Here is a 13,042-nt window from a genome sequence, read left to right as displayed (position 1 = left end):
TGTGCGTACACACACTCTACTATATCTGGTATCTGAGGACCAGAAGGGAGAGGAGGAGACAGTGAAGAACCATTGTGGTACTTCATCCTATAAATTTGATTCTGGACAGTAATTTTTGCCTTAAGAATTTTCTAATGCAGTGTATTCAGATTTGGATATCATCAAAGAAATATTTAAGGCCAAAAGAAAAAATGTATTGGGATTAATCATTTCAGTTAGAATGAAATATTGGCAATGCTTTTAGTTTTCACTCTGAGGATATTTCCCTCTGTCCAATGTATAACTTCCCTCATTCCAAAGCTTCTTACAGGACATTCTGTTCTGGAGATGAGATTTTCGCATTCCCCTTTTAGAATATTACCCAGTCTTTTTTTTTTTTTTTTTCATTGATGCTAAATTTCAGTTTATTTTTTACTGCACAGGATGACTTTCAGCATTCATTTTTTTTTCTTTTACCAGACTGTATACATTCTTTTATTAACTTTCATTATATCGTCATGCAGGTAGTGAATAATTAATTTTACAGTGAAAAGGAAAGACGTAATGGCTTAATCCCTTTTAATTACATTTAAGCAATTTTTTTAATTTATTTTTTTATTGAAGGCTAATTGCTTTAAAGAATGCCAGTTTACCTCTGAAAGAAGGAATACCATGAATCTTAATATACCAAAGGTCTTCCAACTCTTGGTCAGGAAATTTAGATGTCATTTAATGGAAGCAGTGTATTAAAATGGATACATCAAAGGTTGTCCTTCCAGCTCTCCTTGGTGTTTCTTTTGAATAAGTCTTATCATTCTTTGATAAACAGGATGAGGATACTAATATTTGTCAGAGCAGATGCCGTCCCAAGTTGTACAGAAAGAAGCTATGACGTGAACTAGAGATGTCAATTACTTTCCCAGAATAAATATTTCGAGTTGAAATAGCTCTTGTATAGAAGTTATCTAATTCTTGTTTTTAACCCTAGCTATACATTATCATCGCCCAGGCAATTAAGAATCATTCAGATGTCCATTCTCATCTCCAGAGAATTCAAGGCCTTGGCATGGGTCTTTTAACGTTCCCTTCTGGGTTTAGAGCCAGTAATTAAAAATTTTACCCTTTAGATAACATCTCCGAACCTTGGAGTTAAGGCACATGGATATGGGTCGTAACAGGTTGTGAGAACAAGTCTTGTGAGACCTTGGAGTCATAAGGTTTGTTCCGTGAAAATCATAGGAAAATCACCAGTTTTTGCTTTTGCGGTATGTGCTGGAGGTGACTTTGTGTTTATCAGACGTCTCTAGCCTTTAAAAGGCAGTTTTTCTCTCAACCTCCTGCCAGCTTTAGTTTTGATGGGCCTGTTTCCCAGGGCCCTGGCTCCTCACTTGCACTGTCACATTGAGTGGCAGGTCCTCTTGAGGGTCTTTCCATCCTCTGCTCTATCAGCTTCGTGACCCATTTCACCTTTTTCCCTGATTCAGGGTTAAATGGACCACTTTAAACTTTACTGGAAGTCTCTACTTTTTTAACTTTGAAGGACTGACTACCCTTCAAATACGAAAGAAGTGAAAAGCAGGCACAGCGCACTTGCAAAATGGGAACAGTGTGAATCTGTGGGCGAATAGCAAGTGAAATAAACACATTCTGATTCACTTCAATTACAGATGACTGAATATCTCCTAACCCTGTGGCTATGTTTATAATTCAGTACAGATTGTATCGGGTTGGCCAAAATGTTCAGGCTTTTCTGTAAGTTGTAAGATGTTACAGCAAAACTCAAGCATTTGGGCCAAACCAACAATATCACTTTCTCATTATAATTTTTCAGACAGTAGGTAACTGGAGTTAACCAGTGTTATAGGTGTTGATAATATACGCATCAAAAGCTTTTGCTTTTTGCATTGTGATAATGTAGGTAAATATCAGGCAAAATGCTTGGAGCATAGTTGGCACCCAAGAAATATTAGAAAGTATTTTGAGCATTGCTGTTAATTTTGATCATATTAACTGCAGTATTGTGCTAGAGGTGACTTTGTGTTTATCAGACATCTCTTTCCTCTAAGAGGCAGTTTTTCTCTCAACCTCATGCCAGTTTTAGTTTTGATTGACCTGTTTCCCAGGCCAATCATAACGAATCGTGATCTATAGTATGGAATATGAGAGAAAAAAAACTATTAGACAATAGAACAACAAAACTATTAGACAATAGAACAACAAAAAAGAACAACTGATTACTGTCAGAAACTGATAGGGAATCAATTCATTATCTTGAAACTTATGGACTAAAGTAATCATGCATTTGTGCTGCTTTTCCTGTATGAACTGTACTTCCAGGTAACCAAATAATACATGGAAGTGTATTTTATAAATCATCCCAACTAATAAATGGAAATAGAATGTCATTGCCCTCTAGAGAAAGAATAGATATACCGAGGGATCTAGCCTGGGTCTTAGCAAGCCTTTGAATCCCGTTTCCAGTTTATATAAAATACAGAGAGTAAAAGAGCAGATTTAACTGTGCCTGTACCTGGAGCACATGGTCCCTGAAATCCAGTCTGGGAGGGAATCTACAGGTCAGATGGCCTGAGCCTGTAAACAGACAAGTTATAAAGAAAATAAAGCAAGGAAGTGGGGAATCTGCAGATGAAATGGGTAAGATAAAGCTTTAGTTTCTAGGGATGCATATTTGAAAGGTAAAACCATAAAAACATGCAGATTATTATTATAGTGGTCAGGATAGTGGCTGTTACGGGGGAGGGTGCATGCAAGGTTCTTGACCTGGTGCAGGTCACAAGGGTGTTTTTCTCATGAGAATTCATTGACACTTTTTAGTGTGTAATTTCCTAAATCTAGTTTATAGTGAAGTTAAAAAAAAAGACTGAAGTGATCAATAATCACAATTTAAAAGTAGTTGTGTGTGTGTGTTTAGTCATATACTCACTTACTAGCTGAAGGAGTTGGAATAGCTAAGATTCAGAAGGTCCTGTTGTGCCAGGCACTAGCTTAAGCATTTTACATGCCTGATTTCATTCAGTCTTCCTACTAACCCTATGAGGTGCTGTTGTCATCTTCTGGGTGCAGAAATGAGTGGCAGTTATTATATTTTCAAAGTAAGCTAGGTATCCAGCTGTCTAGGGTAATAGATATGGCCCATCATGGATTGATTGTGGCTGAATGACCGGTGATGCCATTTAAGTAGTAGTGGGGCATGTGGCATTCCGTCCCACCTCCCCTATTCCTCATTACCTGGGATACTATTTAACATGCCTCTTGTGGTCTCTTCTCTGGCATTGATGCTTTAGAAGACCAGACTTTAGAATTGTCCATAGAGGCTTGATCATTTACTCCTTTTTCCTTAAATGCTTCCTCTTTTTCCCCTTTCCTCAAATGGCTTGGCCGTGCTTTGCCCTGTGGTGGGGTGCAGAAATGGAGCAAGTTCTGGAGCTCATTTCTGAGCCAACCTCTTGGCAAAAGGGTAGGCATTACAGTTCTGAAAAAGATCAGTGCAAAGATTATCACCATCATCCTCACCACCAGATCACCAGGCACTGATGACTTTGTCCTCCTTTTTTGCAGACTGTTTCAATTTTGGAGCAGCGACTGACTTTGACAGAGGATAAGCTGAAAGACTGCCTTGAAAATCAGCAAAAGCTTTTCAATGCGATCCAACAGAAAATTTGAACAGAAAAATATGAGCAGGGGCATGAGAAATAAACACATGTACATATACTCAGGAAGGTAGTACCAGATGCTTCATGCAATGCAACCATGTGCTAATTGTCATGGCGTTTCTTAAAAGGGTGAGCAACAGAACAAGGCAGAAAAGGCATAATTAAGGACCAGTTTAAACATACCAGTCAATGTCTAGGACCAACTCAAATCATCACTATTTATGGTTCCAGTAATAAAGTGATAAGCATTCAAGTGGCTCTATATCCCCCCCCCCCATATTATTTTTTAAATGTCAGTTTTCATTAATAGCTCAAATCCTGCCAGGAAAATAACCAAATCTATGGATTTCATTGTTATTTCAAATTGACCATATTCAGGCAATTCCTTCAACAGTTAGTGTACTTCTTTAGTGAACAGTACCCTTAGGGTGAAATAATTCACTTACCTCTAAAATGGCATTTTATGTGCAAAGAATGAATTAATGATCTGACTTGTATTTCTCAGTTAAAAAAATTTACTCTTTCTTACCTATGCCATTTGATGAAAAGATGATCTCACAAACTCTCAAACCACAGAATTTCCACAGCAAGAATACACTTATTTTAATTAGCAACAGCACATATAGGACATATGGCAGGGATTTTGATTTAATTTATGGCATACATTGCTTATTCTTTGACCAACCTGGAAGAAAATGAAGAGTTAGAAATATGTGAAGTACATGTATCTTCTTCCATAGATGAAGGCACTGAATGTTTTCAGTTATATCCAAACCTGTGATATCAGTTTATGAAGATTAAATTAGTGCAGAATCCTCAAAACCCAGAACCATGCAACAGCAACACTTAAAAATATACACACATGTGTGTTCACATGCTTCAGAAATGTTTAGGGTGATTTTGGTACCTGGATATAAGGACTTTAAAGGAACATTTATTTGCATCATTGTCTACCTCCTTTGTGATTTGAAACAAAATGAAAATGAGTAAAACATTCTAAATGATCTTGGTTATAATTTAAGGATTTTATCTTAAACAAAATAAGAGATTAAATTGGGGGGGAAAAAATGAATTTAGCTTGCATTTCTGTTAACCTGTATCAAAACCAGAAGGTGGGAGAAGACAGTCCACATTTATGATGCCTGCAGGCATACCATGGGGAAAATACTATGTTTTGGGAAAAAAACTGTCCTATTTATGTACGGGTCTATATTGAGAAATTTCTCAAAGTGATTTCAATTGTATTTATGAGGTGGTTTTGTTTTATCATCTCATGTGTTTTAAGTGCCTTTTTATACAATACTAAGTAGGAACTTCTAGAGTTTGTAAGAGTTTGTAAGACTAAGTGGCATTGTATTTTTTATAACCTTGTTGAGAAGACTAAGAAATGAAATGTCATACTAATTTTTGTTTACTTTTTTATTCTTCAAACAATAAAGACATTTTGCCTTTAAAAAAAGTTGTTTCCTTTTAAATGATTAAAATCTAGAAATAATACTAAATTTCTTATCTAGCTCACTCAACTTTAACCTTCATAACAACCTCCTGGAGAACTTGTCAAAACAGTTCTGGTGCTTTTCCCCGGGTTTATGATTCACTAGGTCTGGTCTGGCAGGGCCCAATAATTTGCATCTCTAACAAGCTCACAGGAGATTTGGTGCTATTGGCCTCAGGCCAACAGTTTAGAAACTATTGACCAGTTATAACCACTTCCTGCAACATGGTGTTGCCACATACTTTTATAGTCATAGACCTTTATTATAAGTGATATAAAAACAGTGATGACAGAAGTTTAAAAGCCTTAAAACTTTTTCAGGAGGGATATTTTATAATCCTCCTTCCCTCCCCCGCACCTTTGTTTATGCTTTTGAGGATTCTTTCCTTCAGATTCCAGCCTCTCATTTGTCCTAGCTGCCTATTTGCTGCATGAGCAGCATCTCCACTTGGAAGACCTGGCAGGCCATCTCTGAATGTGCCCAAAACCAGTCCCTATGTACCCTCAACCACCAGCCAGCTCCTCTGTCCCCTAGTGTCCAGACCTCCAACTCTCCTTCAAGGCACTCGGGTTGGAGTTATCCTTGAATCCTTGATCCTACACTCCACTCCCATTCCTTCAGCAAATCTTATGAGAACGCATGAAAGACCTGATCATTTCTCACCCCTCCATGAGCCACCAAAACAGGCCACCGTTGTCTCTTCCCTGAATTACTGCGGTACCTTTTAACTGTCTCCACCATCATCTTTGCACAGCAGGCCAGAGTGGTTCTTGAAAAGCCGGAGTTCAAACATGTGGCTCTTTTGGCTCCAAACCCTTCAGGGCTTCCCATCTTGGAGTAAAAGCCTAAGGCTTGACAGTGGTGATGTGCTCCCCACCCCTTCATCTTAGACCTTCCCCTTTCCCTCGGGGGCCACACTTACTCACTGCCCTTGGTCACAGTGGCTTCTTTGCTTCCCTTTGTAGAAGCAAAACGCCTCCCACCTGAGAGCACTGGCCTTACCATTTCCTCTGCCTGGAGCCCTGTCCCCAGGCTTCGCTCATAACATTCCAGCCCAGCTCACTTGTTGCCTTTTCAGAGGTGCCCTTCCTAATCAGCCTATGTGAAATAGTAACCCTCCATTCACTCCCTGCCTAGCCCTGGTACAACAAGATTGCAACACCGTTCCAGTTCTGCCTCTTCCACGGTGAACTGACCTTCTCAAAAAGTAAGCACTGTCACCTTTAGATTCCCAAACTAGCACAGTTCATAGGAGGAGCTCAACAGATAGGTATCCCAAAAAATGCTCAACCCAAAAGTTGAGAATATTTTTTTCAGTGCACTTACTGAGGATTTAAGCCCGAGATACAGCCTCTCAGATAACTCTAAGGGACTTTTTCTAAAGAGGTAAGACAGGAACCAGGATAAATAGAAGTTTTGCAAATAACAAAACAAAGACAAACTAGGTAGTCAGAACATTAAAAGATTACCATTAAAGAAAACCAGGTATCTCAAGCTAATGAATTTTAGCACTTTTCTATGTATAAGAAGATGCAAGAGTCTGGGCTTATTGATATTATTCCTTTGATATGCATCTTCACTATCTAGTACCGGTATCCTGTTTTTTCTCCATTCTGAATTCAGGGTGCCCAATCGAGGGTGGGTGTAGTGACTACAACATTCTCTGTTTAGTGAAATGCTAGGAACATTCTATGTCTCTAATATTCTATGTCTCTCAATCATAAATTCAAGCATTTGGAAGGCATTTAATGATCAATTTTGTCCCATAGCACTAGGAAGTTTCACTCCTAGATCGGCTGGAGACTGTGTGATAGGCTATTCAGTCTACACAGACATACTTTGAAATCTCATAGCTTCACTGTAACAGTTATGAATCCAGTGTTACAATATACTTAGATATAAACTTATAAAGTAAGTTTATAAACAATATAAACTTACAGTATAAACTTGTGTGCTGAGTCGCTTTAGTCGTGTCCGACTCTTTGGGACCCCATATAGCCCACCAGGCTCCTCTGTGGGCTTCTCCTGGCAAGAATACTGGAGTTGGTTGTCAGGCCCTCCTCCAGGGGATCCTCCCAACCCAGGGATCAAAACTGTGTCTCCTGCACTGCAGACAGATTCTTTGCTGCTGAGACACCGGTGAAGCCCATAAACAGTATAAACAGTTTATAAATAATAGCTGGAATAAGTTAAATTTGCTTGCCCAGAGGACTAGGGCTTCACTCCTTTTGGAAAAGACATAAGATTTCTACTTGCCCTTGATAAACCCTTACGGAGGCTATGAATTAGATTCCAGGCAAAGGAGCCTTTCCAACTGTTGGAGTTTTTAAAGGTTGCTTTTCCACTTTTTCTCTCCTTGTTGTCAGTTTCTATCTGATTAATTAGGCTCAGTCTCAGGTCATTGTGGGCTATAGCTAAGTTTCTGATTTGCAGAGATATGCAAGAAGGCTTCCCTGGTGGCTCAGACGGTAAAGAATCTGCCCTCATTACGGGAGACCTGGGTTTGATCCCTGGTTTGGGAAGATCTGGAGGAGGGCATGGCAACTTCCAGTATTCTTGCCTGGGGAGAGAAAGATAGTTGCTTTTAATTCTCCAAAGAACCGGAGTGCCTCCCAAATGATATTAAAAGATGGATTTTGCCCAACTCTATTTTCTTTCATTTGATCTTTTAACATAAGTGAGAAGATTTCCAACTAAACTGAAATTCAAGAGTTCTATGTTCTAGAATTTCAGGGTTAATGTATCAGGCCTTCAGGAGCTTGCACAAGGCATTCAACAAAGGCCCTCTTTCGGAGTGCAAGGCTAGACCCAGAGTAAAGTTTCTCTTTTTTTAAGTTAGCCCCTAAATATTAGCTCCCAGTTTTTACTTTATATTGCAGAGTTTCAGATAACCCCACTGGTTTCCTTCAGTATGTTAATTAGTGTATCTCCTGAGGGACAGATTCATATGCCCTGCCTTGTAATACCAAGCAAGGGAAGCATTCTGGAGGAGGGCATGACAACCCACTCCAGTATTCTTGCCTGGAGAATCCCATGGACAGAGGAGCCTGGTGGGCTACAGTCCATGGGGTCACAAACAGTCGGACACGACTGAGTGTCTAAGCACAGCACGGGGAAGCGTTCCCCAGCAAGACCAAGTGTTTTTTTGACAATTTACTTAGGCAAACCAGCTTCAATAAAACCTATTTAAATATACCAATTTTTATAAAATTTCATCTCAGTTCTGCCAACTTTTACGCCTTTAACTTTTAGTCTCCATTGTTGTTCCGTCGCTAAGTCGTGTCTGACTCTTTTATGACCCCGTGGATTGTGGTCCACCAGGCTCCTCTGTCCATGGGCTTTCCCAGACAAGAATACTGGAGTGCCATTTCCTGCTCCAGAGGATCTTCCTGAGCCAGGAATTGAACCTTTGTCTCCTAACTGGCAGGAAGATTCTTTACTGCTGAACCACCAGGGAAGCCCCTTTTAGTCTACATTAGGACTGAATAAAAAAGACTTGCTTTTACAAGGAGTCCTAGAAGCTTTCTTTTCATCTCTGACCATTCATCTGTTTTTGTAGAAAAGGTTCTGGGGCCCCCAGTGAGGGGTTGAGCTAAGAGACTCAGGCCCTTTTATCAATCATTTAACTTGATTTTGACTAGTCCTAACTGTTGCACCAGGTAACTATTCATCAAGTATCTCAGTGTAATTTTCTCTCAAACTTTGATCTGGGATAAATAGAGCAAACTTGTTGGGGTGCTTTAATGTCGGGAACTGAAAAGGAGGGTCTCTTGGGCCCATCCAACCTTGGAAAATACTTTCAAAGCAGCTAATAAAGGAATCTCATCTAAAATAGCATAAAACAATTGAAGCCCAACAGTATAAAAACAAAAACCCAGGACTTCCCTGGTGGTCCAGTGGTTGAGAATCTGCCTGCCAATGCAGGGGACATGGGTCTGATCCCTGATCCGGGAAGATCCCACATGCCTCGGAGCAATGAAGCCCACGCACCACAACTGCTGAGCCTGAGCTCTAGGGCCCGTGCTCTGCAACAAAGAAGCCACCGCAAGGAGAAGCCCACAGGCTCCAACTGAAGAGTAGCCCCTGCTCGCTGCAACTAGGGGAAGACTGTGCAGCAAAAAAGATCCCGTGAAACAAAAATAAAGAAAGAAAGCAACTGAAAACACCAAAGATAAATTCAGGCTCAATAAGCATATAACAGGATCTTTAACATCATAGGTCACTAGAAAGTTGCAAATTAAAACAAGGAGAGATGACTACATACCTGTTAGAAGGACTAAAATGCAAACACTGTGGACACCAAAGCTGGTAACCATGTGAAGCAACAGGAGCTCCCTGATAAGAATGCAGAACGGTGCAGCCACTTTGCAAGACAGTTGGACAGTTTGTTACAAAAATAAACATACAAATTACCCTGCTATCCAACAATCTTTGGTCCTTTAACTAAATAGATTGAAAATGTGCTCACACAATAACCTGCACATGAATGATTATAGCATCTTTAGTCATAATTGCCAGAACTTGGAAGCCAACAAGATGTCTTTCAGGGATGATTTGTTTAATAAAACTGTGATCCATCCAGACAATGGAATATTATTCACTGTTAAAAACAAATGAGCTATCCAGTCATAAAAAGATATGGAGGAATCTAAAATGTATATCACTAAGGGAAAGATGACCATCTGAAAAGGCCCCTAAGTTGTTTGCAACACTGGTATTAATTTCTTTAAGTGCAAGAAATACTGAAAATACAATCATATACTATAATGGAAACATATAAACATGAGGTTCTAGACACTTAAGCACCTGGACAGAAACCATATCTACCATGTAGCTTTCATAACTGATTCAAAAGACTTCTGGGAGATAAGGAGGGAGGAGAAAAGGGGGAGAGAAGATGAGACAGAAATGCACAGATGCTAAGAACATATTAAACCTGGGAAAACCAAAGTGGAATAAGCCCACTCAAGTGATACGTGTTCTTCTTACTCTCACAGAGGTAGGCAAACTTGATATCATTATTCACTCAACACTTGATTTCCTGGTAAAATACACAGTCAGCAAGAATGCTAAAGTCAGGACTCCCACATGCTGGATGCCTTTTGGTACTTTACCAGACCAAACCCTGCAGAGTTAAAGGGCTGTGGTGTCAGGGACACCAAGACAAAATGAATACACATGTTTATGGTTTACAGTGAAGGGAACACACAGGGGGACCCACCTCTCTGCACTCTGGGTCAGGACCCTAGAAGGGGAGCTATAGGGAAAGGCAGTCATGATTGAAGAGCAGACTTCTTAGAAATGATGTGGTTTTTGTTCCACACATGCCTAGAAGAATCCAGTATGTCTCCATCTCATACACAAATGAATTAATCTTCCAAGGCATGCTTCTCTGTGATACACATGGGTGGTGTCACCCAAATGAACTCTGAAGTGGGAAATTTGAACCCAAAATCATAAGTTGCCATTCATGAACACATCAACTCCATTCCAAAACCTGTCATTTTACAGCAAGAATTAAAACAATGTCTCCAACATGGATTCATAACTCAGTTCAGTTACTCAGTCATATGCAACTCTTTGCGACCCCATGGACTGCAGCATGCCAGGCTTCCCTATCCATCACTATCTCCCAGAGTTTTGTCAAACTCATGTCCATAGATTCAGCGATGCCATCCAACCACTTCATCCTCTGTCATCCCCTTCTCCTCCTGCCTTCAATGTTTCCCAACATCAGGGTCTTTTCCAATGAATCAGTTCTTCACATCAGGTGGCCAAAGTATTAGAGCTTCAGCTTCAGCATCAGTCCTTCCAATGAATATTCAGGACTGATTTCCTTTAGGATGGACTGGTTGGATCTCCTTGCAGTCCAAAGGACTCTCAAGAATCTTCTCCAACACCACAGTTCAAGAGCATTAATTCTTCAGTGCTCAGCTTTCTTTATGGTCCAACTCTCACATCCATACATGACTACTAGAAAAACCATAACTTTGACTAGACAGATCTTTGTCAGCAAAGTAATGTCTCTGCTTTTTAATAAGCTGTCTAGGATGGTCAAAGCTTTCCTTCCAAGGAGCAAGTGTCTTTTAATTTCATGGCCGCAGTCACCATCTGCAGTGATTTTAGAGCCCCCCAAAATAAAGTCAGCCACTGTTTCCACTGTTTCCCCATCTATTTGCCATGAAGTGATGGGACTGGATGTCATGATCTTTGTTTTTTGAATGTTGAGTTTTAAGACAGCATTTTCACTCTCCTTTTTCACCATCAAGAGGCTCTTCAGTTCCTCTTTGACTTTCTGCCATAAGGGTGGTGTTATCTGCATATCTGAGGTTATTGATATTTCTCCGGGCAATCTTGATTCCAGTTTGTGCTTCATCCAACCCAGCATTTCACAAGATGTACTCTAAATAGAAGTTAAATAAGCAGGGTGACAATATACAGTCTTGACCTACTCCTTTCCCAATTAGGAATCAATCCGTTGTTCCATGTCTGGTTCTAACTGTTGCTTCTTGACCTGCATACAGCTTTCTCGGGAGGCAGGTAAGGTGGTCTGGTATTCCCATCTCTTTAAGGATTTTCCATAGTTATTTTGTGATACACCCAGTCAAAGGTTTTGGCATAGTCAATAAAGCAGAAGTAGATGTTTCTCTGGAATTCTTGCTTTTTTGATGATCCAAATCCAAATCCAGCTCGAACATCTGGAATTTCACGGTTCAGGTACTGTTGAAGCCGGGTTTGGAGAATTTTGAGCATTACTTTGCTAGCATGTGAGACAAGTGCAATTGTGCAATAATTTGAACATTCTTTGGCATTGCTCTTGTTTGGAATTGGAATGAAAACTGACCTTTTCCAATCCTGTAGCCACTGCTGAGTTTTCCAAATTTGCTAGCATATTGAGTGCAGCACTTTCACAGTGTCATCTTTTAGGATTTAAAACAGCTCAGCTGGAATTCCATCACCTCCACTAGCTTTGTTCATAATGATGCTTCCTAAGGCCCACTTGACTTCGGACTCTAGGATGTCTGGCTCTAGGTGAGTGATCACACCATTATGGTCATCTGGGTTGTTAAGGTCTTTTTAGTATAGTTCTTCTGTGTATTCTTGCCACCTTTTCTTAATATCTTCTGCTTCTCTTAGGTATATACTGTTTCTGTCCTCATTCAAAGTCACCCAATTTTGGAGAATGCAACTTAGAGGAAATGGCAAGTTGTTGAATTAACATCATCCATTCAGAGGGGAATCCGCACTGGCTCAGTGGTAAAGAATCCTCCTCCAATGCAGGAGATGCAGGTTTGATTCCTGAGTGGAGAAGACCCTCTGCAGAAGGAAATGGTAACCCACTCCAGTATTCTTGCCTGGGAAATACCATAGACAGAGGAGCCTGGCGGGCTACAATGCATGGGGTCCTGAGAGTCAGATGTGATTAAACCACCACCACCACCATTCTGAAGGGGCTTGTTTCCAGGTACTCAGGGTCCTTACTGTGGTCACCAAGAAGCTCAGTCCCTGATATCTAATCCTTAACAAGACAATCAGATATAGAGGGTCCTGGACCCGAAGACCAGAACAAAAGGACAAATAGCTGAACCAGGCCTCTCCCCCAGGCACGGAGAAACTCAGCAGCCGAGACTTTCCTATTGACTCCAAAATCCCGCCAGTGGGACTTCCAACTACGATCTACTCAGGACTGTGGAACAAACCCAGCCAACATGCATGCTAAGCCACTTCAGTCCTGTCGGATCCTTTGCAACCCCATGGCTTGTAGCCCTCCAGGCTCATCTGTCCATGAGAGTCTCCAGGCAAGAATACCGGAGAGGGCTGCCATGCCCTCCTCCAGGGGATCTTCCCAACCCAGGGATCAAACCAGTGTCCCTTCTGTCTCCTGTGATGCAG

The 13,042-nt window shown here is 40.6% G+C and overlaps 1 protein-coding gene across 4 annotated transcripts in view; it reads left to right on the top strand.

The window, feature by feature from the left end:
- The window catches only part of POC1B (POC1 centriolar protein B), a 99,322-nt gene extending 94,411 nt beyond the window's left edge, over positions 1-4,911 (top strand). For all 4 annotated transcript variants that reach the window (XM_065934184.1, XM_065934183.1, XM_065934182.1 and 1 more), the window contains one exon: positions 3,559-4,911. In XM_065934184.1, the coding sequence (XP_065790256.1) occupies positions 3,559-3,663 (105 nt within the window). In that variant the 3' untranslated portion in view covers positions 3,664-4,911. The remainder of the gene's footprint in view (positions 1-3,558) is intronic.
- Positions 4,912-13,042: the final 8,131 nt, after the last annotated feature.

The sequence above is a fragment of the Muntiacus reevesi genome, chromosome 4 (genome assembly GCF_963930625.1).
Source record: "Muntiacus reevesi chromosome 4, mMunRee1.1, whole genome shotgun sequence".
In the NCBI taxonomy this organism is placed as follows: Eukaryota; Metazoa; Chordata; class Mammalia; order Artiodactyla; family Cervidae; genus Muntiacus; species Muntiacus reevesi.
This window is presented reverse-complemented; position numbering and strand designations above follow the sequence as displayed.